The 24,972-nt window shown below is 33.2% G+C and overlaps 1 protein-coding gene and 1 pseudogene across 3 annotated transcripts in view; both read right to left on the reverse strand.

Moving 5' to 3' along the window:
• Nucleotides 1-24,890, reverse strand: part of LOC144855958 (calcium-dependent secretion activator 1-like) — a 28,865-nt gene extending 3,975 nt beyond the window's left edge. For 2 of the 3 annotated variants that reach the window (XR_013614889.1, XM_078713924.1), the window contains exons 1-22: nt 23,937-24,890; nt 20,570-20,650; nt 20,221-20,378; nt 19,493-19,586; nt 19,253-19,374; nt 18,844-19,092; nt 18,567-18,633; nt 17,888-17,996; nt 17,276-17,479; nt 16,736-16,872; nt 16,160-16,347; nt 14,968-15,069; nt 14,643-14,706; nt 14,041-14,164; nt 13,797-13,820; nt 12,110-12,219; nt 4,484-4,640; nt 2,873-3,014; nt 2,365-2,520; nt 1,925-2,075; nt 1,087-1,245; nt 552-764 (exon numbers count right to left, since the gene is read on the reverse strand). Coding sequence is in view for 2 of the 3 variants with exons in the window: in XM_078713924.1 (XP_078570050.1) it covers nt 552-764; nt 1,087-1,245; nt 1,925-2,075; nt 2,365-2,520; nt 2,873-3,014; nt 4,484-4,640; nt 12,110-12,219; nt 13,797-13,820; nt 14,041-14,164; nt 14,643-14,706; nt 14,968-15,069; nt 16,160-16,347; nt 16,736-16,872; nt 17,276-17,479; nt 17,888-17,996; nt 18,567-18,633; nt 18,844-19,092; nt 19,253-19,374; nt 19,493-19,586; nt 20,221-20,378; nt 20,570-20,650; nt 23,937-24,752 (3,627 nt within the window). In the remaining variant the exon portion in view is untranslated. The remainder of the gene's footprint in view (nt 1-551; nt 765-1,086; nt 1,246-1,924; nt 2,076-2,364; nt 2,521-2,872; nt 3,015-4,483; nt 4,641-12,109; nt 12,220-13,796; nt 13,821-14,040; nt 14,165-14,642; nt 14,707-14,967; nt 15,070-16,159; nt 16,348-16,735; nt 16,873-17,275; nt 17,480-17,887; nt 17,997-18,566; nt 18,634-18,843; nt 19,093-19,252; nt 19,375-19,492; nt 19,587-20,220; nt 20,379-20,569; nt 20,651-23,936) is intronic. The other variant, XM_078713925.1, reaches the window with a different exon arrangement.
• LOC144856593 (5S ribosomal RNA) lies at nt 19,856-19,973 on the reverse strand (annotated as a pseudogene).
• Nucleotides 24,891-24,972: the final 82 nt, after the last annotated feature.

Genomic DNA, 24,972 nt, shown 5'->3' on the forward strand with positions numbered 1-24,972 from the left:
CGTTGATACGGTTCATTGAAGGATAATATAAGATGCGAGTCGGATACATATATCACTAATAACAACATAGGGTATAAATACATATCCTATTGTGCGAGTACATCAAACAGCTCAATTGTTTATTCTACTGTATAAATAATGATTTTCTTTAATTTTCCAACACAATTTCTCGTCTAAGCTTATCTGTGCAGTTGGCTAGGCACAACGTATAATGGTTGAATGTGACTCAACTAATGTTGTTATTTATCTTGTTTCAATTGTACATCCAACAGCCATTTGCCAATTACAGGATGTCTTAAACAATAACATTTCAAAATTCATACAGTTACAGTAAAAAATGATTATGTCAATAGTTATACTGTTTTTAACAGTATAGATTTGCTTCAATTCTTTGAGAATTTGACTCACCTCCTTTCAACGTTACAAGGATGTGTCGAGGACGGAAGCGGAATAACGTAAGGAGGAGAGTTGGGTGGGTAAGCGGTAAAGGATGAGGAAGGCTAGAGAAGAGACATGGCACAAGAGACAAGTTTAATCTATAAAAAAAAAACCTTAGTGATCCTGAGGAGTGTGTTGAGTTGATAGATGTGTAGTTGTATTTCCATTCTATCCGATAGCCAATCACAAAGCAGATTCATATTTGAGGTGTACCAAGCTTCGTAGAGACACAGTAAGAATTGATCATCATGAGTTCTAGCTGTGATGTCTTCCAGGTTGTCGCAGATAAATTCTGCATATGCATCTGCGAGTTCCATTCCTGGATTCTGAAAAATATTATACTTGATAATAATGTATGATTTTCCTACAACCAAATTTGGGGGTGGAGTTCTATTACAGAGTGGTTTATTATAGGTATGTTGCTATAAAAATAAATAGAAATAAACATATCAACAACTACTAATCTCTATTGAGTTCATAGCTAATTTTATTTCTAGGGGTTTACATAGTGCACATTAAAGAACTTGGTACACAATTCACAAAGAGTAAGGATCGTCTCCCGGTGTGCTGATCTGGCTTCTATGGGTCCGTAGAGGGCCTAATCCGAAAAAAAGCTTGAGGACAAATATAAATACAAAAAAAACTTACCGTGAAGGATAGAATCGAAGCAAAGAATGTGCCTTCATCATACCGTGCTAACTTGTCTAGGACGTTTCGTAGCACTTGTGTAAGTTTCGTTACAAGTTCATTCACCATCTTTTTGTTCTCCCCTTGGATTACAGATTCAATCTGAGTGTGGTACTGATACTAAGAAAAAACATATACACATACAAATAAAACAAAGAATCATTAACTTTACGACGTATGCGATCAGGATGACAATAAATGTCATTTTCACAAAATTAACACCCCTAGAAATGAATGGAACAGTCAGTTACAAGAAATACATTTACATTGGGATTTGTTGGTAAATGGCCAGAATACCAGAATATGTTAACACTTATGTGTTTCATAATGTTATTCCACTTCCAAGTACAAAACAAAGTGTGATGTGGCCAAATGCGGTAGTAATATGACATCATCATGTCCATATTAGATAGATGGTTTACTGATGGTTAAAGATATATTGTCCCCCTAAAAAAATATTTTTTTAAATTTTTTTGTTGAATATGTCATTTTAATGTCACATAATAGTTATTCACTCTCACAAAAAATTTGGTCTGAAAAAAATTTATTTACCTGAGAAAAATGTAATTTAAAGCAAAAAATGGTCAAACTGTCTGGAAGACAATGAGTTTTTGGGTAATTTAACTGTTTATTTTGTCTTTTTATAGGTGAAATAATTTTTTTTCCCCGTTTTTTTTCTTATGGAAGTGAACAACTTCATTAAAACTGCAAAATGGCCTATTCAAAGTCTGATTTTAAAAATCTTTATTTTTCATGATTTTGGGGGACAATACATCTTTAAATAAAAACGACTACTTACGGTTTCTTGATCCCTATTGGGTGGACAGAGTTTGAGAGATTGGTTTCTTGCATCATTTAAGACATTGAACATAACGCAGATCTCTGATGGTACTCTGTAGTCAGTCGTTGTGCGACCTTTTTTAATCCAACACTCAAAAGCCTTCATGGTCCTTAAAGAAATACAATAAAACTAATTTAATTTTTATCAACAGATCGCTTAATTGGTACCTATATACCTGTTTCAGTACCCATTAGCAGACAGTATTGATGTCAGTTAGCCTAAGTTTATAACCAGGATTATATAATACAGAGTATCTACCAGGGATGTAGCTAAAGAAGTCTAGGGGTTAAACAAGTTAGGCATGGGTTGTAAAAGTACTTTCAGGGTTCTTGGGTGGGTGCTAGGCTGAAATTAGGTCATAAAATCATTTTTAGGATGGCATTAATGTTCCACTGTACCTGTTTACACAGGATTCAACCATGTCGGCTGCCATCTGCTTGAGCCTGTGATCCAAGTGTCGAGCAAATTCCTCATCTGGCCAATGAAGCTCTCGAATGAATGACTGAAGGGCGTCCAACTTCCAAAATATCTCTTCTGATGTTGGAGTGCCATTCCTGTTAGCAGAAAAATTTTCAATTTCATTGATAGTTTTATTCCAAATGAGAGAAAATGGAATGATGGGATAAACCACCACCAGGAAAAATAAAGAAATAATAAAATAGGGAAATAATAAAGACAGAGATTCGAACTCGGAACAGTCTGCTTGACATGCAGTTGTTCTAACCATTAGACCACTCAGGTTTCTATGGTATTGTTCAAATTTGATTGGATAGCTACTCTTTAACACTCTCGTAAATATGATTGTGACATTGGCAAATTAGGCTACCACAAGGTATTTTGTCTCTATCTTTTTCACAATTATTTTTTCGAGAAATAAATAAATGAAATGAAGATATGATTGCTTACCCTTCAGGCTGCCAACGTTCCTTTTCAAAGCCCTTGTGTATTGACTGGGCAATCGATGACTCCATCAGGTCCACGTACCGAATCACTTGTGATGCAAATGTATCGCGTAAGTGCTGGTGGAATCGACCGCCATTCAAATTAGCTGGGGAAAAAACCAATTCAAATCTTCATGCTTATTGTAATACAAACCATTATATAATTATTCTGCAAACTTTAGACACGTTTTGAAACTCCTATCAGTGGGTTGATCCAGAATTTTAAAATAGGGCCAAGGGGGGTTGCCTGTAGGGCTGAGTGGGGTGCCTACTGTAGGGCCGAGGGGCGTGCCTACTCGGCCGTTCCAAGGCAAAACCACGTAACTCGCATTTTGGTCAATTTTGAGATTTTTTCATTTGGGGAATTATTACAAATTTATGAACAACCTGTAAAAATTTCAGGTTTCAGAGATCATTATTTTTAGAGATAGTACCACGTATCTTTAAGCAAAAAACAAATAATTCTAGTATTTTCCAAGGCAAAACAACGTATCTACCAGATACGTTGTTCTGCCACGGAAATGCATACGATTTTCGCTTCAAATTCTCACAATCAGCTAAGTTACGTAATTTTTAGACAGAAACCGCTGATGCATGACAATATGCATAGCAACGACCTCAACTAAAAGTAAAAGATATATTAAACAATACTAGGCTTATTAGGCTAGACAACTAATTTAATGTATTAAAATTTATTCTAAGAATTAACTATATTTACGAAAAAGTTCAGGCAAGCTTGAAACTAGGCTATTATTTTTGACAGACCTACCTAATCTAGCCTAGGCCTAGTATCCCAGTACTGTCAATGGAACTAGGCTAGGCCTAGGCTAGTAGGACGGCCGTTTTTGCATTGTTGTACGTGGGCCTTGTAGTAGCAGGTTAGTACCGTAGGTAGGCTATAACATAATAATGTAAGTCTATATCATAAATAGTAGATCAAAATGGCTAAGCCTAGCTTCAAATGCACTCTTTGTTAAGCCAACCTAGTTGGTAGGCATTATTAGTGATTGCAGCCCTCCCTGTTGTTCAAAAAGAGTTTCAATCCATTGTTTTTAAAATCATCACAGTTACGTTGTTTTGCCATGGAATGACCACAGTTACGTTGTTTTGCCACAGGATATCGCAGTTACGTTGTTTTGCCTAAGAAATGACTTTCATTCTATACACGTCATTTCCAAGGCAAAACAACGTATCTGTTAAAAGTGGTAATAACTTTTGATAAAATTGTTTAAATTATTCAACATTTCGTATTTATTAATAATTATTATTTATATATACTCATGCAAAATTTCACATCATTACGATAATTTGTTGCTGAAATGCAAACACTAAAACTTCAATTCAATTTTTCTCGAAAAGCAACATTTTGTAGTTACGTTGTTTTGCCTTGGAACGACCGTACTGTAGGGCCTAAAAATTGCAAAATAAATTTCTATTTTGTGACTATGCATACTGTATTATAATAATTTGTTTAATAGGAAATAGTATTTCAATACTTTGTTTGCAAGAGTATATTGTTTAAATAACATTCGTCCCTTCCCACAAACATAAAGTGTGAAAAATGTTTAATATTTACGATCACTTCTTATATAGTCGTTGAGTAGCTGGAAGAGAGGGAAACTGTCCCAAGTGTCTTGTGGCTGAGCCTCTAACGCTGCGTCCATGTCCACTGCATACAGTGACCAAAACAACTCAGCATGTTCGATAAGCAGGTCGCTAAACCAGGCAAATGCCTACATATAAAAACAATTACATATTTATAACATAATGATAATCATTCATTTCTTTTATTTCGGATAGTACATCCATATAGCAAAACATACAAAACAAAGAAAAACTTCAACCAGATAATTAACAAGAACATCTTCCACAATCACAACCTAAAATATTAATTTGCATCAATGCTGATGAAAGTTACTTTATTATACTTTTATACTATTATTTAATTACGGTTACAATTATTTATTTATAAAATCTCCCAAGCTATTGGTATACCATAGATGAGCAGAAAAGAGAGTTATGGAGTGAACTTGGTTTTCACCTTAAATTGGCTAGAACTTTATGATGAAATTTATATTCACCTCAATTGTGTTTTTCAACAACATCATAGGGATTTTTCTACAATTACACTACATACACTTATAGAATAAATGTTGAAACAACTTGATTTTAAGCATTTAAAAAGTACAATACAATATGTATAACTTGTCAACAATTATTTGTGAAGTGAAAACAAATTGTTAAAAGAGCCTCAAGATGTTAAGAATATTTTATATAATAACAATTTATACTAGAGCGTTAAAATAATCAAAATATGTATAGTTTTCACAACAAATTACTGTAATTACAATATTCAACTGAATTCCACAAACAAATGCAATAATTCAGCATTGTTACTTGGCTATTATTAGAATGTCATTGTACAAAAACAGCTGCTGTGCTAAAACAACAGACACATCTGTGACAATCTATTTTAGTACTGGCGGCACTGTGACATACACCCATTTTGGTAGCCACTGTGTACAGTATATGCATCCAACTTGTGAGCATTATGGATGTGTGTAGTGAATAGTGTGTGTAGCACTAGATACACAAAATATAATTGCAAAAGTGTAAAAATACTGTAAACACCTATTTTTAATTTTAAATTTATGCAATTTTGGAAATGAAAATACTTTGCATTCGTTAAGTGAGGACCTTGAAAATGGAAGACACATAAAATTAAATGAATTTTTTTTTATAGCTTGCTAGTTTTTTTGCTTACGTGATAAAAAAATTATTCGGAAAGTAAAATATAAATAAAATCTATTATCTTTTTAATTATTATTATATAAGGGGTGAATGCATAATTTCTGAATATATTATTATATATATATTATACCTATAAAAAATATTGAATACAATACACAAAATAGTATCCCTATTTTAAGTCTAAAAAGGGCCAATCTGGGAAAAAATTAGAAACAAGTGTTTCTCAACTGATTTGAGTTATATAGGTTCTATATATCCACCAAAAAAAAGTTCCAGCTCATTTGGCCTGGGGAAAGCCGCCATTTTGGATTTTTAAAATGGCCGCCATAAAATACATATTTTTGCTCATATATCAGCTTCCACATCATGTATGGATATGATTTTGGTGGCAAAGTATATGTTTTGAGGGTCAATGAATCCAAATACAGCATTTTGAAGTTTACTGAATGTCCGCCATCTTGTTTTTCAAAATGGCCGCCATAAAATACAGATTTGTACTCATCTCAACTTCTACATCGTGTATGAACGTGATTTTAGTGACAAAGTGTAGTTGTGAGTGTCAAGAAATCGAAAAACAGCATTTTCGTAATTCACTCAATGGCCGCCATTTTGTTTTTCAAAATGGCCACCATAAAAATACAGATTTTTGCTCTTATCTCAGCTTCCACATAATGTATGGAAGTGATTTTGGTGGCAATGTATATATTTTGAGGGTCAAGGATTTCAATTACAGCATTTTTTTTAAGTTTACTTAATGGCCACCATTTTGTTTTTCAAAATGGCCGCCATAAAATACAGGTTTTGCTAATTTCGTAGCTCATATACATAATGAAGACATGATTTTGATAACTAAGTCTATGTTTTGATTGTTACAGAATAAAAAATCAGCATTCTAAAATACAGAGTCGGAAAGTGATCAGATCTTCTTATTCCATTTAGGACCAAACTTCATAGTTGAAGGCTACTGCTCCACTGGCTTTAGATGTTGCTTTTTTTTGCATACAGTTTGTTAAATACAGTAATAGTTTTAAAATTCCCAATCAAACTGGCACAACATATAATAATAACAACATTTATGTACAATCCCCTTTGTCTAGTCTCCAAGATCTATCGCTATCACAATCCTCATTATTACTATGTCAACGTCGTGAGTTAATCACAAGATCGAGTTTCATACTGATTAATACCAAAGAGGTACACAAGAAGATACCAGAGAGTGTACTGTAACTATCATTCGCGAGAAGAAACTAATAAACAAGATATTCAAAAGAAGTTACATAGAGATGTAAAGATATTTTCCAAATATAAAGAGAAGCATGGTCAACTTGCAGTTAAAAGTACAACTTATGGATAAAGCAAGTAACATATCTTATGGATACATGGTAATACACTGGGAGATCAACACTAGTCACCCTAAATGGTCTGCATTTATGTATAAATCTAGCTGCTTATCTGCCATCCTAATAACCTTCGATCAACCATTGTGACGTAAAGTAATGCAAATAGTTAGAGAAAGAAAACTGTCATTTGTCGTCAAACAAGAGCTTTCTGGGAAAGTCAAAAAGATATCAAGAACATTTAAGCTGTGGCTGTATCATTAGATGGTATAACTTTTTAGGCATGATTGTGCAATTGGGAGCTCCAGGTTCAGATATAGCATCTACAGTATGCTTTCATATTTGCAGCAGCTGGTCATGGCCAAAATGCCAAAAGTGGAAGGCTATATCTGGAAATGCTGAAAGACAAATTTCAAGATACAGAAGGTTTTCTCTATTGTGCTCATGTCTGAAAACTGATTCTTCACCATTATAACACGTTGCATGATATCCATTCTTTTTGAACATCTTGTATTGTATGTATATGGAAATTTGTCGTTCAGGCATATTGGCCATCATGGTCAATTGTCCTATACTGTGTCTATATCTGGAGACAAAATGGTACATCCTCATCTCGTGTCATCATTATATGATACATAGCTGCATCCTCTAAGAGCTTTAGAATATACAGCTCTCTTTAAAGTAGGTTATGCACAACTTCAAAACCTCAACCCACCAGTATGTCCAATATAACCAAGAAAGCTCCTGAAAAGATAAACTCCTCCGTGTCTGATTATTATGACAGCTAGATATACGTTTTCAGAGTGTCTGTACCATTGTATAAACTGTTGACATGTTAATTGGATAAAAAAGAATGATCGGCATAAACTATCGTCGATTTGTCCAGTTATCGCATTATACCTACATGCCTAAATCCAGACCAGTTATGGTGAAGTAGTGTTAGTCCCCAGTGTATTAGGTAACCATCCATTCAGTCACATAAGATATGTTGCTTTAAATTGCTTTATCTATAATGTATCTGATTGGAATATGCTTAACTAAAGTTGGCCATGCTTCTCTTTAGGATTTGGAAAATATCTTAAAATGTCGTCTAACAAACTTTTTTAGAATATTTTATTTTTAGGTTCTTCACGCGAATGATATAGTTACAGTACATCGCTGATATCTTCTTGTGTACAGTATCTCCTGGGGTCATAATCACTGTGGTTCCCATATATTATCACCAACATACTGACTTATTCTCGTCATCACTTTCCAACTGTATTTCAAAAGCTGAATTTTGTTTTTATTCTGTAACCTTCAAAACATAGGCTTAGCAAAATCATAATCATAGTAGCTCATAAATTAGCAAAAACCTGTAGCTTATGGTGGCCATTTTGACAATCAAAATGGTGGCCATTGAGTGAACTTCAAAAAGCTGTATTTAGATTTCTTGACCCTCAAAACATAAACATTGCCACCAAAATCACTTCCATGCACGATGTAGAAGCTGAGGTACGAGGACAAATCTGTAAATTTTATGGCAGCCATTTTGAAAAACAAAATAGCGGGCATTAGGTGAACTTTAAAATACTATATTTGAATTCCTTGACCTTCAAAACATATACTTTTCTACCAAAATTACGTTCATATGATGTAGAAGCTGAGATATGAGGAAAAATCTGTAAATTTTATAGCAGCCATTTTGATTTTCAAAATGGCGGCCATTGGGTGAAATTCAAATTAATGCTGTATTTGGATTCCTTGACCGTCAAAACCTACATTTTGCCACCAAAATCATGTCTATACATGATGTAGAAGCTGAGATAAGCACAAATCTGTATTTTAAGGCGGCCATTTTGAAAAACAAGATGGCGGTCATTGAGTGAACTTCAAAATGCTGTATTTAGATTCCTTGACCCTCAAAACATACACTTTGCCACCAAAATCATTTCCATGCATGATGTAGAAGAGGAGATATGAGCAAAAACCTGTATTTTATGGCGGCCATTTTGAAAATCCAAAATGGCGGCTTTCCCCAGGCCAGATGAGCTGGAACTTTTTTTTGGTGGATATATAGACCCCATATGAGACAAATCAGTTGAGAAACACTTGTTTCTAATTTTTTCCCAGAGAAAGTGTAAAATGGGGATACTAAAAGCTGAAAAACAATATGCTGTAGTCAAATTACAGTCAGGTGCTATGAACAACAAAGCAAAACAAAATTCAAGAAGGAAATAAAATCTAAAAGAACAAAAAAATGCAAAAGATGATACAATACAAAGTTTAATAAATAACAAGTAATGATAATAATAAAGTAAAGCACTATTTAGGGTGAAACGGTGAATTTGAAAATCCTAAAGCAGATTATAAAAGCAATTTATTAAAAAAAGATATGCAAGTTATTATGTAAAAGATAAAAAATGATACTGGTCTCTATCCAAAATGTATCTATTATATTTGGTCACTGAACTGTTCGTTCACGAATTGACAAAACGATACTTATTTTTACAGTCTGTGTACAAAAAGGGTTTGTAATTAAATATCTTTTAATATTGAGATAAAAACAAGAACATCTACAGTGAACTTTTTTTTATTGGAGTGAGACCAGTAACTTCGATATAACAATTCATTATCTATCACCGAAAAACAATAATAATAATTAAATAAATAAGAAATTACTTCTGAAATATAGTTATACAGTTAGGAATTAATATAAAAAGCATTTTGTTTAAATTTTTAAAAACAAAATAAGTTATTAGTATTAAGTAGGATATGGGGAATCTGATTATTAGGCTCACAAAACAATGTTATATTAATAATGTTACTGTGCATGAAAAGGAATCATGTCAAAAACATTCTACTGCAGTTGCTGCAGTAACTATGTATAAGTTTGTTCCAATTTTTTTTTTTTTTTATTGTTAATGTTTCTCTACTGAACCACTTTGGAAATCAATGCTTTAGAACTGAAAGTGTCATTTAGTATAAAGACAGAATAAATAATAGTTTATGAGGCAGTCACTGCAAAACATAGTGTGCATGATTAACCAGAAATCAAGTTTAAAAAGTCAACACAACATAGTTACTGCAGTAGCATAATTTTGACATGCTCCTTTTTAAAACTATAAAAAAGTAACAAATAGGGAGTAGAAAGTGGGTAATCTTGCTCACATGAACGTTTTAATTGACAAATTATTGAATTTTAAAATGAAAATATTTATCGGATTCTAAGTTTTTGATTTTAAGAATAATGCATTCATTGATTGCGTCACTTTTTAAATTTCTTCAAATTTTAAATATTCTTTGTGAACAAGATTTAGGAAAATATAGATTATTGTTTGTTGTTGCTGGTTTCTATGGAAACGTTAAAGGAATAATCGATTAGGCATGGTTGCACTAACTTAAGTGCATTAATGGAGCTGCCTGCCTGTCGTGTAGCATATACAAACTTTGCATTATATATGCAAATTACTTATTTGCATAAATATGCATACTAATTTGCATTAGTTTTTGTATTGTTAATTGCAAAACTGAAAATCTGCATTTCATTTAAGAGTACAAAAAAGCTTTAATTTAATTTGCATAATCGAAAGTAATAATAAGGTGCAAGAACGGAATATTTTTCCTCATTTGCATAATACGCAAATTGTAAATTTACATATATTGCACTTATATTCTAATTTGCATATGTCTGCATGACATTTTATCACATTACTCCATTAAAAAACACTAAAAAGACAAAAAACACTTTTACATTCTATTGCTGAAAAATTTTGTTTTAATTTGAAGACATATAGGATATACCTGTGACTCTTTTGGTTGGTCACGCTGTTAAAATGAATAACAATAGTAGAATAAAAGTGTAATATAATTGATATAATAATTGAAAGCTGCATCAAAGACTGGTTCACATGAAAAAATTATTATCATGTTCAATGTGAACCAATCGAAAGTTGTTTGAATCATGAATTTTTTTATTGTGCTAATAAAAAATATCATGAAAAATTGATACTATTTATATAGAACATCATGATAAATTTTACAAACACTTTACATAATAAACATTATAACCCGTGGGCATAGAGTATGGATACTAACTGATCACAGACAGTAAGAGAATACTGAATTTCTCTCTGTGGAGATATGCATAAGTGCTTTATTTAAGAATGTGATATTGTCAACGCACTTACAAGTTGGCAAGGTATTATTATAACAGCAATGTCCTAATAAACTTAGACACAATACACCTGCTTAAAACAGAAATTTAGAAGGGGAAAAGAGATTTATGCCTACTAAATTTTAACATTTTTAATGCTTGTTACATACATTAGATTCTATGGAGATTTTCAAACATGTTAGGCCAATGTTTCATCAGGGGCGAATCAAAGGGGGTGGGGGGGGAAATTTCTCCATTTTTTCGGCATAAGTTTCAAAAATGATCATGTTTGTCACTGAACTAGATTTCTTTTTTGATATGGTATTTATTAAACCAGATTGTTTATATCATGATGTTCTATATAACAATGCCTTAGGGCAGTATCTCAGTAGTAAAATGTTCTTAATTATAAACAAGATGATGACGAACACAAATGGATGAAATGAGCACAAAGTGCAGACGACCCTATGAAGATCATAGATACTACAGTGGGGTAAAGGATAGTACAGCAACAACAGGCTTTACACACAGCCAATATGCGCATACACTATTAAACAAAATGTGCAGTTAACATCTGTTATGGATTCTTATTAACGTTTCAAAATAATTTCATAAATAAAATAAGAAGAACTAATCAAACTAAAATGTACATTAAGTATGCGTAAATGTTTTTATAGGGGAAAGTTTTGATTGGATGCTGAGTTTAGGTTAGTTTCCCGTAGCCAATCAGATCAAAGCGAATATTTTCATCGGTATCATTCTGGTTTAACAAAATATTTTACAAAAATAAAGGTCCAAAAACCCATTTATAACTATTGGGGGAACCCTTGACAAATGTAGGGTCAGTCGAACATCTGTTGTTTATTTTCCAATCTTAAGAAAAAGTGTTATCGCAGTTTTAGACGCAATTATAAAAATTGATCTGATCGACATTAGGAACGTACTACCATCAACAAGGATGTTTTGATTGGCTACGTACCTCGGCGTGGTGTTCGTCATTTTGTTGTAGAACATCAATGCATAACTCAGCCAATTGGATCACATCATCGAGTCGTCTTTCTGGTGGTAGATCAATGCTGTTCAAGCTTTCTGTAAATAATAAACAAATCAACAATAAACAAACAATCACACAAAAACAAACAGTAAATTAACAATAAGCTAAATAAAAGTAAAACATGAAATAGGAATGCAAAAAGATAACATACATAAATACAAACAATTTATTTAACTGTACCAAAAATAATATAATATGCAAAAGTATATAAATATTACTCAACAATAAAGTTACAAGAGGTTAAAATAATTAAGCCGATTTTTCACTAGGCGAATTTGTTCGCGCGAATCGAAAGCGTCATGCTATACGCATGCGTATTCCAGATTCTGCCTGTCATACTCCCTTCTTCGACGAATTCTAGTCCCTTTGAAATTTACTAGTTCGAATTGTTTCTACTTTCTAATATTGCGCAACCAATCAGAGCTCAGGAAATGAGCTATGACGCTTTCATGAGCACTCATGCGAATCGAAATGCTCAGCAACCACACGAGGAACATGAACGTCGAAGCTATTCGCTCATGTAGTGGAAAGAGAGTAGGCGATTTTTTTTCTTTGAAACGTTGGATTCGCGCGAACAAATTCGCCTAGTGGAAAATCGGCTTTAAACTGTGGGTACAAAAGAATATTACAAATTTATTAGTAAAATGTACATTGTATAATTGTGTAATTCAATATAATTGAACATTCCAAGAATGTGCAGAGAGACTAGTATCTACACTTGCAAGAATCATCAACAGGCACCCTGTCATTAAACAAACCATGCCTGCTTTGTGATATATTATACTGGAGTATGCCCTACTCATCTTACAAGATTGTACTGGATTTTTCAAAATGTACATAAGCTAGTTTGGTATACTGAACCTACAGTTAACTGTTTGTTGCAATTGGAAACTTTCACTTTTAGAGGTGAAAAAACGTTCGAGAATGGAAAGACATTACACTCGCGAAATATGATCTGCTGCTACATTATACATTAGTATGTATTTTATTTTAGGCCTTCGAAGAGTTCAATCCAGAAATTCTGTTCTGTTCAATGATTACCAAAAGTGTATTTATAAAGAACTTATAGCAAGCCCAAACAACAGACTGATCGGGTTATACTATGTCAAATAAAAGAATAAATAAAGAAAAGAATACGTTATATAACTTGTATAAACAAAACACAATCAACAGTGGGTATACAAAATATATACTAATATAACTAATGCATAGTATAATTGTTTTACTAATTTTTCTAACAATATGCACATTAAGGCATTCAATAGAAAATAAGGACAGGCAACATTGTGGACGACATACAAGGATACACGGGTTGGTAATATACTCTGTTTACAAATACCACCAGACTATTATTGTCTGCAAAAACTAACAGTTAGTCAACTATCAAATATACAACTAAGCACAGATACACCAACTGGACAAAAGGATTTATTTAGAAGCTAAAATTATTTAAATATAAATACTGTATTATAAAGTACAGGTTTCCTTTCAAATAGGACTTTTTTTCAAATTGATCCATGTTTATGTGAACTGGTCTTTGAGTAGAGACTAAAGCAAAGTTAAAGGTCCTTATTTGGAGGGAAACCTGTAGCTTTACACACACGATAATCACCTGTTCTTTCCCCACCCTTATCCGCTATTGCAATCGAACAAAAAAAAAGGCAAACCAATTTGTAAATTATTCAAAAATCTTCAATAATACTCATATAGCTTTTTACTTAAAGTGAAAACTTGTTCATGCTAAAATTAGTGAAGTGAAAACAAATTATGACTTAATTTACTTAAGTGAAAACAAAATTATGACTTTTGTATAAATCTTAGTAAACTTACTATGAATCCATTTTTATTGTTCTCACCTTCAATCTTTGCATAGGTGGAGACCTGCTCATAGTTGACAAGGGCAGCATTTTTCAGACACTTTTCGATGGTACTGAAGACTTCTTCTTGAGGGATCGGTGTTGCTATATCCTTCATTAAGACCTAAAAGAAAACAAACATTGATTCTCCGTACTGTAAAGCTCTGTCTACACTATCAAACTTGATGTGAAAAAAAAATGTCATGTGCCCATATGTGGACATGATGATGTCATATCACTACCACATTTGAGCATATCACTACCATATTTGGGCACATTATACTTTTTTTGTCAAACTAGTTTGATAGTGTAGACAGAGCTTAACACTGTCATATGTGGAGATATAGTACAGAATTGGGTGACATACGTTTGTGCAAGGCAATCTAACAACAGGACACTGAGCTCATCTTGTCAAGATAGGAACAGTCCATTGATCTTAAGTCTGGCTTTGACAAATTCCAACAGTATTGTCTATGTACATATTCTCTGCAATGCGCGGGGTTTGTTAAGGGCATGGAACTGATTGTGTCGAAGCATTTGATCTCCGGAGCTCAGCATCCTGTTGTTAGATTGTCTTGATTTCAAATAATGTGTTTACTTACTCTCTCCAGTAACGATAATGCTGCTTTCAAAGCCTGGTCTGGCCTTCCAAAAGGAAAGCAATATCTAAAATTAAAAACAAACTTGATAAATAAAATAATTAAAATTTTCATCCAAAACGTTTAATAATATTGAATTGGTTTCAAATTATTTATGTTAGTACCAATACTTATGGTTTACCAAAAAGAAAAAACACTAACATTATTATTATTCTTTAAGCATTTTCTATGATGTTGATTTTTAAACATTTCTAATTGAGAAATTGAAACTGAACTCAAACGTCCATGACATAAATATAACAATTATACAGGATAAAAAATGACGGACCTGAAATGTGTGATTTGGTATTCTAATAGTACTCTCAATCGTTCCTTTATTTCTTCAAATTTGTCCGTCTCTTCAACTGTCACCGTTCCATTCCCATCGGGTCTGTAAATAAACTCATGTCTTATTACAAATGACAATTATAATTGTATAATTTAACTTGCAAATTTTGATTAATTCAACATCAGTATCAGTGTGCAAATAGGTTTATTGATTGTGTACCGTGGATATATATTCATATTTACTCCTTACCAAAATATATTATTAATTATATTATAAGCCAACATAATAAAACATCCCAACCATCACCAAGTATTGCGTAATCATGTGCACCTTATCATTAATGTGTTAAAAATTCAAAGACATGAAACATAAATCCTCAACACAGTGTAATGTTCCAACGATTACCCATTATCCATTCAAAATTGTAAAAACCGCATAATTTATCTGACAAAATAGTAAAAACTTTTAGAATGATATCTAAATAAAAATACAATTTAGACACAACACCCTACATTATTGCCGATACAAACCCAAACCCTAAAAATAATCTCAAACTAGTTGAAACCAATCTACTCACATTAAAAACAAAACCAGGACATCATGGTACCGATCTAATACCATGAATTGTGGAAACTGCCATCAAAATAAGAATTATAGTGAAAATAATCAGAATATAAATTGGAATTTTCCAGTCGCATAGTTCAAATTATGTATCATTTACAATTATAAGGGCGTTATCACTTTACAACATAAAGGTTCTCTTATAACCTGATTTTTTTTTTCCTACATCAACCAAGTATGATTTAAATATAGATAATTATAATTGTTCATAATCAGTGTACCATGTCCTGCATAACTGGCTCAGCCTATATATATATATTGTGCCAGTTCTGCGGTACATTTCATTTCGAAACCTGAGCTGCACTGACGAGATCCAATAAGATCGAAACAGTACTGTCTGCAGATTGGATACATCTCTACATACCTATTTTGACCGTTTGATTTGAAATTCTCTTTTTATATTGTTATCTTATGGAATTTGTTGTGCTTATTTTCTTATACATGTACCATAGCTCAAGTTGTTTAAAGCGGGGTCAAGTTTTTTTACCTCCCTATTTTTATAATTTAGAAATGTTGAATGAAGTGTGGAGAAAAAAACAAACAAACAAAAGAAATAATAAAATGTATTTACCGATTTCCGTGAACGTGGGAAGCACAAAATGCAAAACTGTAGTGGATAAGGGTGGGATCAATCATTTTCGAGTTCTCAGCGCGATCGAGCAGGTTATCGAGATAGCACAGATGCCGATGACATCCACGTACACCGTAACGGGCGCAGTACTCGTCTAAGACAAAGATCTGACCGGGACTGAACCAACCCTGTGATAGTAAAAAAAAATATGATTATGATCAAATAAAGATCAAAACGTCGAATCATGGCTGCCCTCTCATTATTTGGAGTCAGTTTTATACTATGTTGATTATGCTATAGTATTTACGTGCTGAATGAACAGCTTAAGGTTCAATCTGAAGGACACCAAGTTTTTGCTCCATCTCTCTCCTTATCTCAATTAACAATGTGAAACATCATTCATCACAGCTGGCAAGGACTGGTAAAAGCGACAGTACACTAATTACTATCCTTCTCACAGGCGATAATAGGGACATTTGGACGTGCTTCATTGCACAAATCCTCCACACAGTTTTAGCAGATTATAGGTTGTTGTAGCGACCAACAAATGTGGAGGTCGTAGGTCGTCACACGTACCAAACAGGAAAAAGAATCATTTAGTCGATGGTCAAGCATCAATTCCTGTAGCAGCTTGAATAACTGGGCATGATTAAATGTACTAGGATTACGCTGAATGAACTCGTCCATTCCGTGTTTACGGGCACGATCCGCATCTGTAAAAAGCAATATATATATATATATTGGTCAGCATACCAGGTATTTAGCAAGTTTTTCTGGGTAATCTTACACACTGTTTATTGCAGTGACTACCTCATAAAAATATATAGTTACTGCAGTAACTGCATTAGAATAATTTGACATGATCAATTAAATGGTATATATTTAGTTAAGAGAATATCTAAACTTCAAGGTGTTTCTCTAAAGCTCTGTCTACACTATCAAACTTTACGTGACAAAAAAAATGTGATGTGCCCATATATGGAAACGATGATAACTACCATATTTGGGCACATCACATTTTTTGTCACATAAAGTTTGATATATATAATAGTGTAGACAGAGCTTAGCCAACTGTGAATGGTGAAAATGGTCACCGAATCTTAAAATGTTAATTACCTCCTTGAAGTCTGGAGATGATGGCGTTAGATCCTTTTCCTCCAGATATTTGAGTTGGTGGAACAGGTTTATATGACTGTCCAGTAGCCCTGTAAATAGCCTGAACCCACAGCTGCCTATCAACTTCTTCATCACAGGCAAACGTCAAGCTATCACCTTCCTTCACAGCTTTGAAAAAGAAACGTCCTCCCTGGGCCTCAAGTTCTAAAACAAATTTGTTCAGAATAGTTTTATGAGTAATTATTTTTCCTCAACTGTCAACAAAGCTGAATGGTGTACTAGTACTGGTCCTTGTAACCATGATACTATATCACATATGGTGGCTATTGACTGTGTACAGTTAGCGCTTACAGACACTGCATGCTGATACTCAAAACAATATCAATCTCGCATCCCATTAGACACTATCGTATATGTGTATGCATTTTTTTGTTTGTTTTGTAAACATATAGTTTTGACTCACCTAAATATGTGCATTCTATTCTATACAAGTTTTTATATGGTGCTCTACAAAGAACAGAGCGCCTAACAATACTTATGCATTGATACATTCATCTTTTAAACTTTTGGATGGAAAACATTACCAAACTATAAAACAGTTGTTCAATTTACCTTGGTCGGCGTCGATGTAATTAACTGTGAATCCATCAAGTTGCATCATCTCATTGGGGTCGGCTTTCTTTTCACGATAACTACACATCGCAAAGGTATACTGGCTCACCTGAAACCAACAATTAAACCAAGTAACGAATACGAATACGAATAGAACTTTATTGCAATCAAACGAAAGATTGAAGTTTAACAAAAGCGTTTCACTCAGAACAATAAAATGCAATATAAAAATATAAAAGACATTTAGAAAGGTAGAACATACAATCAAAATATTAAAAATATTAAAAAGTAATATTATTGTATTGACTGGTAATCAAAAGGTTATCCTAATCCATTACACCTGGAAAGTGTATATACTGTCTCCAAATTACAAACACAATGTGTTGTACTGTTGTTAAAGACATCAGCCTTTTGTCTAGAGACAGTAGAAGAATCAATCAAAATTAGCCCCAATAAAGAACACAAAGGCCAATTTAGACAGCATCGTACAACAAACATGTTTAAAGTTCTCCAGACGCCCAACGTTATCTCAAGACGACTCATCTCGTCTGGATTCAACTCAGACAGCACCGATGAGTCAAGACATTTCGTCATGCCTCGTCTTCATCGTGCCTCGTCATAAGACACAGTCAAAGTTGGCCTTTATGCGCAGATAAATGGTGTTCTTTTGGTACGTTACCTGCACTAGTACATAAAAACGTTTCTTCCATTTTTTCCAAGCTGTTCTTCCTTGACAGTAAGTCCACCTTAAAAAAGAAGATAAGCAATATATAACAGTGGTGATTGTTCTTCATTACTTGAACCTGCAAGGATTGCAGACAAATGCATGTAATAAAAGCATGTGTTTCAGTTACTTGATTTGGCCAATACCAAACCTACCAGGATTTAGAATTAAACAATAATTTAGTTTTTACAATAGTTGACTCTTTGCTTTCATATTTTCTTTGAAAACTTACCCACAATGCTTCATGTTTTGAGGTTTATCCATGCGGACCGCCAACTTGAGGGTGATTTTGTCGGTTACAGACTTGGGTGTGTACAGTTTATACCACTCGGGCGTTTTAGGACTGTTGGGCGTTGGCCGTACAACAACCTTTCCAAGGAGCGTGTCATCGATGCTCAGCATACCTGTATTCTCGGTGTACAGCTTCACTTTGACGATCGGCATCGGGTGTGTCGTCGTAAAATCTCCTTGAGTATCCCACCTAAATATAAACAAAATATTTTTAATGTAGTGTTATAACATAATTTAACACAGAGCTCTAAGATTGGAATACCATAGTTGGATAAAGATCTGCCCATGTCTACAAAGATGAAAGCAATAATTTTTACTTGAGCGCCCTCCTCCTTATTATAATTACTTACGCTGGTTTGCTAGCTTCAGCTTGGTCTGTTTGTAGTTTGTCTCCGCCGTCAACTTCCATAGTACAATAAACGATGCGATTTGGAGCAAGTGATTTCAACCCTTTCACTTCCATTACGAGTACCTAGAGAGATTCAAAGTACATTTGCAACTAGCTTATTTTTTTGTTACCGTTGGCTAGAATTTTAATTTAGTAATATCAGTTTTGTTAGGGTGTTGGTATAACAATGTTTGTTACTTACCTCTAAGGTGAATGATAGAACAACATCCGCTTTGCTAAGTGTTGGCTCTGAATCTTCTGTCACTTCCATCATAGACACTGCTGTGTTTTGCGCTCTAATAAAATCAAAATCTCTATGAATTATTTTATTTATTTTTATTTTATTTTATTCAATTGAAACCAACAGCGATGATTACCGCCACTAACAGGTTTGATACAAACAAAGGCAGAACTGTTTAAAGCACCTTGATCGGTCCTAACATTGATCAAGGGCTTCTCTCGTCCAGTGCCCACCTTGACCAGAGGAAAGGCATAAGCCAATACGTCTGAGGCAGATACTAGAGTCAGCAGTGCTGATTTCAAACGCCTGACTGGACCCCAGCTCCATATACATCACCCGATATTCCCAGATGGTCTCCCATCCAAGCTCTAACCAGGCCCAACGTTGCTTAACTTCGGTGATCTGACGAGAACCGGTGTTTCAACGTGGTAAAGCCGTATTCTCAATCTTATACATTATTTGGGTCTTTCTGACCCAATGTGCAATTTAATTTTTAATTTATAATAAATAAAAAAAACGATAGGCTATGACTGTATAGGCTGACCCTATTGACATGAAAATAAAAACAAGTGTAAACCATTATTTGTCTTCATTGTTGATGTTGAGATGTTGAGTAATTTAAGAAGAATATAACAAAAATATTCATAATTAATAAACAAATAATTTAAAATGAAAATACAAAAAGCTACCTTTTCAGTTTTTGCAAGGAGTACTTCGAATCTGTGTTACCCTTTGACACGGGTAAACTTTCCAAGTTGGCCATCAGCAAATTCACCTGGGCTCTTAGTTCTTCAACGTACATTTCTTCCATCTCTTTCAACACAAACTTAGGCCCTTTCTTTGGTTGCTGCAACAAACAAATTAACAACTGGTTAAAAAACAGTGCTAACAATGTATTTCATGCCAGTTTCAAATATATTTCCATTTTTTATTATTATAGACAATAAAGGTTATCAGTATCAGTAACTAGTCAATTAATTATTGATTGATTGATTATTCTATAAACTAACATAATCACATGACGTTAACAAGACTTACTTTTGCAATGGACTCAATGAATTGCAGTCTTCCGTCTAATTCTCTCCTTATCTGGGCAGCCTGTTCATCTGCATTATCAAGCTGATAAAATAATATTAAATGATTTTGAGTAAATTATTTATTCAACATAATCAATGCAATACTATCTAAAACTCAAATCAAATTTTTTCCAAAAAAGTGTGATGTGCACAAATATGGTAATGACATGGTGGTAATATGACATTGTGTCCATATACAGTATGGGCAAATCACATTTTTTTTTCACATAAAGTTTGATAGTGTAGACAAGGCTTAAAAAGGAGGATCTTAAAAGCCCATACTTATACTGAACTTTACTATACTATACTAAACACGTTTTTAAACCAATAAAAACAAATTTTATATTTATCAAAGAATGTTAATAACAGACGAGATAGCAAACTTCCTTATATCAATTAGTAATTCTATACGTAGAAGGCTCACCCTTCTACATAAAACAAAATACTTCCTGTAAACAATTCTGTTAAATGAGAAAAAAAAACATCTGGAAAACTGTCACATTAGGATTCAGATCTGGAAGCCAGGATATTAAACACAACTAACATATTATTAGCTTACAGAAAATTATTGATTTCCTAATAAACTACTTATGAAATATCTGTAGTATGTTTTAATTTATTACCACCCATAAAAAATGTATAGAATTGATTTACAACTGTTATGGAGTGCATAATTGTTATTTTAGCTTCATTTTTTAAATTTATTTTTATTTTTGTGAAGCAAGAACCACTGCATTATATTCAATATAAAAATTCATAATAAATGGCATAGGAAATGAGTTAATTAGAACATGATTAGAATTAGAAATAATTTAATATTCTCAGCAATTAGATATTCAAAGACTAATATGTGACGTTAATTCCAAGATCTACAGTACAATTACTCTACTGAAATTGAACTAAACAATAATTTAGGCTAATTATTAATTATTAAAACGAAACCAATAATAAAGGATTGCTTGATAACTATGAATAATAGTAAGCAGTTTGGTATTGAGCGAGGATGCCTAACAGCTATTGACTACGTACTGTACACAATTCATTCACATTTTACGCTTAAAATACAGAGATCTCATTAGCATATTCTTACTAGCTGCCATTGATATTGGATATTACTATCAATTCAATGCTACTGGTTCAGTTGACCTTTGACCTTATAATATCATGAGCATTTAAGCATTCACTTTCACGGTATGAACATTTTTATCAATCAATTTCTTTTTAATTATAATGTCTTCATCTGTTGTTTGTTATAATGGTTAATTCGTTGTTATAAAACAAAATTATGCAAAATATAGTAATTTAAATTTTTGTTTTATTAATTTGTTAATCAGGGTCTCTATGTAATGTTTCAACTCTACTGTAGGCTCTAGTAAAAAGAAAAAAACACCAAAATTAAACACAAATTAATTGGATCAGCTTTAAAAAATGTTACTGTATTGTACTGTAGGTGGGTTATTTTCTGGGTAGTAGATGATGTCTCATTCATTTTATTAGTTTCATTGGAGGGTACAGATTTTATTTGTCTGCAAAATTTTATAAACAACAGCAATAAAGGTAACTATTTGGTAAGAATAAGACTTCAAAATCTAGCTATGATTGCAAATTTATTCTGTGAAGGATTATACAAAGCTGGTGTACAATAGATTATGATATTATAACCGTTATGACATCACAACAATTGCTAATGAAATTTACAGCCTTGCTACATAAAGTAAACAGATGACCTATTAAGTTTAATTTAGAAAGAGTACTAATGTAATTAGAACAATTTACCAAATGTCATTAAATATAATTAACAGAGCAATTTGCTTCAAGGATATTGGGTACTAATGGTATCATACATGTACGATGACCTATAAATTTATTATACTGTAGGTCCATGATTATACTGTACAAATACAAATGTCTTGATTATTATTATTATTAGTGGGCTGTACTTTAATTAACATTTTTCATGTTCCTAGAATGTTTGACAACATTTCAGTTTTTTTTTCTATATCTGTTGTGGAAAAGAGCACAGAATGTGATTTTGTTTAGAAGCAAACACACACTATACATTAATGTTACCAAAAATAGCTGAATGTCGTCAATGGAATTGGAAGTTTGTAGTCTACGATCATCTTGAAATAATAATGCTTGATGTACGGCATACATAATTTTGACTTTTCATCAATTTGCCTTTGGATTTATACATAATTTTGATATACATTCTTGAGGTTGCATTCAATACAGTCAAATAATTGTCATTTTTATATAATTCATTGTTCATGATTGTGCTATGCATTGTCCCTTCCTTTCATTATTAATGTAACAAAATATTACATTAAATATAATATAATTATACAACATTATAAATGATTGTTGCCACTGAGAGTGGATGGCATTTTAATATGAGGTCACATGATTAAATAATTTTTGAAGCTCAGCGATTATTATCAATTATTTAAATCCTATCATTACTTCGACCAGAGTCGTCGTATGTGTGCAATCAACCGGACGAGTGAACATAAGTCCGATCGAAGCGTACATTAACTAAAGCCACGAGTCTCTCAAGTTGTGGAATAAATGAAGATGCACATCTTTTCAGGGCAATCCAAGAAAACCTAGAGTTGGTCAAAATTTAAATGATCTCTATTGAAAGATATTTTGTTTATTGTACAGATGTAGGTGTAAGCAAACTCTAAATTGATAATACCAGCCTGAGGAATGAACCCACTGTTAGTTTACGAGGAAACTGTATGCAAAATGGTTAATAAAACAGTCCTGTTCACACACATTTTTTAGCTACCTTTTACAGCAAATAGAATTTTAAAAGATAAATTATTAAATTGTGTAAAAATATTTATGTGAAAATTGTCGTATTCGAGTGTACCGTTGAGTTGTTTTTCCGTTGAGTACTTCTTTAACTGAGTATTTTGAGCGTTGAGATTGTTCTTAACGAAAGAGCTTTCGTTGTCAACGTTTTCTATTCGAATGACTTTCTGTTGAGCACAAATTTACAATTCGAATACAAAAAGTACTCAACGAATCTTTACGTTGACAATGAAAGTTCCCAATCGAATACGACAATTGATGGAAAGTATACATGAATAAAAAAACAATTCACCAAAGTACAGCTTCTAGCGATGACGGTTTTGATTTAATTAATACATTTTAAATCAACTCAATATATTTAAATGTACAAACAGTTGGTCTTCAAACATTTTAATGAGCGCCTGGTATTCAATATTTTTCTATAAATAATTTTTAACATTTCATGAGAATAATCCTGAATAATTTGGTATGGTATGCATTTATTAAAAATGTAAAGTCGTTAAGTTTCTCACCTGACATGCATTGTATAGCAACTGATGCTCAAACTTCTTCACGCCGAGAATGTTCTGAAACATTTCGTACAGTTGTTCTTTACTTAAAATAAGCTCCGACCCAGCTAACGTTGAAAGCCTTTGCGGTTGCTTACGTTGGTCTTCCTCTCCGCGATAAATCGCATCAAATTTTGTCATCCAAGAACTCAGTACTGTCTCTTTGCTCAAACCGTCAATTTCCGGAAGGCTACGTACACGTTTTTCAACATTATTTTTAAACACTTCACGAAAGTCATTCGAAGAGCATCCTCCGCTATTTACCATTTTTAATACGCGATCGCTTTTTAGGAATACTTCGTAGTAACTCTGTACAGCATTACAGAATGCTTCATCTGCAACAATTTGCGTATCTCCATTTAAGAACGTCTGAAATCGATCTTTTATTATTTGCAGTTGTTGTCTTGTAACTTTTGTCTGACGTCTCACCATGTCTGTTGGCTGTTTAGCATTGAAAGGATAAGCAATGCATCGCATTACAAAAACATACAACTGAAGCCTACGTTTATGCTCCTCCTCTTCACGCAAGGCTCTCTCCTCTTCCCTTCCGGGTGGTTCGCTACTCGTACTCACCGAATGGCTAGGGCTTGAGGGCCTACCGACACTGCGATCGCTCAAAGATCCGCGGGTGTGAACTGCACTGGTCGAGTGGGCTAGGCTATCGTTGCTTGATGCGCTCACACCCTCCCTCAAGTTTCCTCGGCTGGAATGGCTAATATCCGGATCATCCGGATAGTCTTCGCTTTCCGATTCATCTTCACTTGATGATGATTTCAACATCTTTTATATTTTTCACTTTATTCAATCCGTTTTTAAGCTATTTTACCGGCGTTATATTTTCAATATGGTTCCTCTTTCTGCTAATCTCATCGCAATGATAATTACATTGTGTTGATTGGTCTACGCATGCGCGTAGAATATACCCGGCCAACCTCCTCCTCCTCTTAAAATATTATTTATCTTTATCTCTGGCAATTCATGTAAATCAAATGTAATACAG

This window comes from Antedon bifida, chromosome 11 (genome assembly GCF_963402885.1).
Source record: "Antedon bifida chromosome 11, ecAntBifi1.1, whole genome shotgun sequence".
In the NCBI taxonomy this organism is placed as follows: Eukaryota; Metazoa; Echinodermata; class Crinoidea; order Comatulida; family Antedonidae; genus Antedon; species Antedon bifida.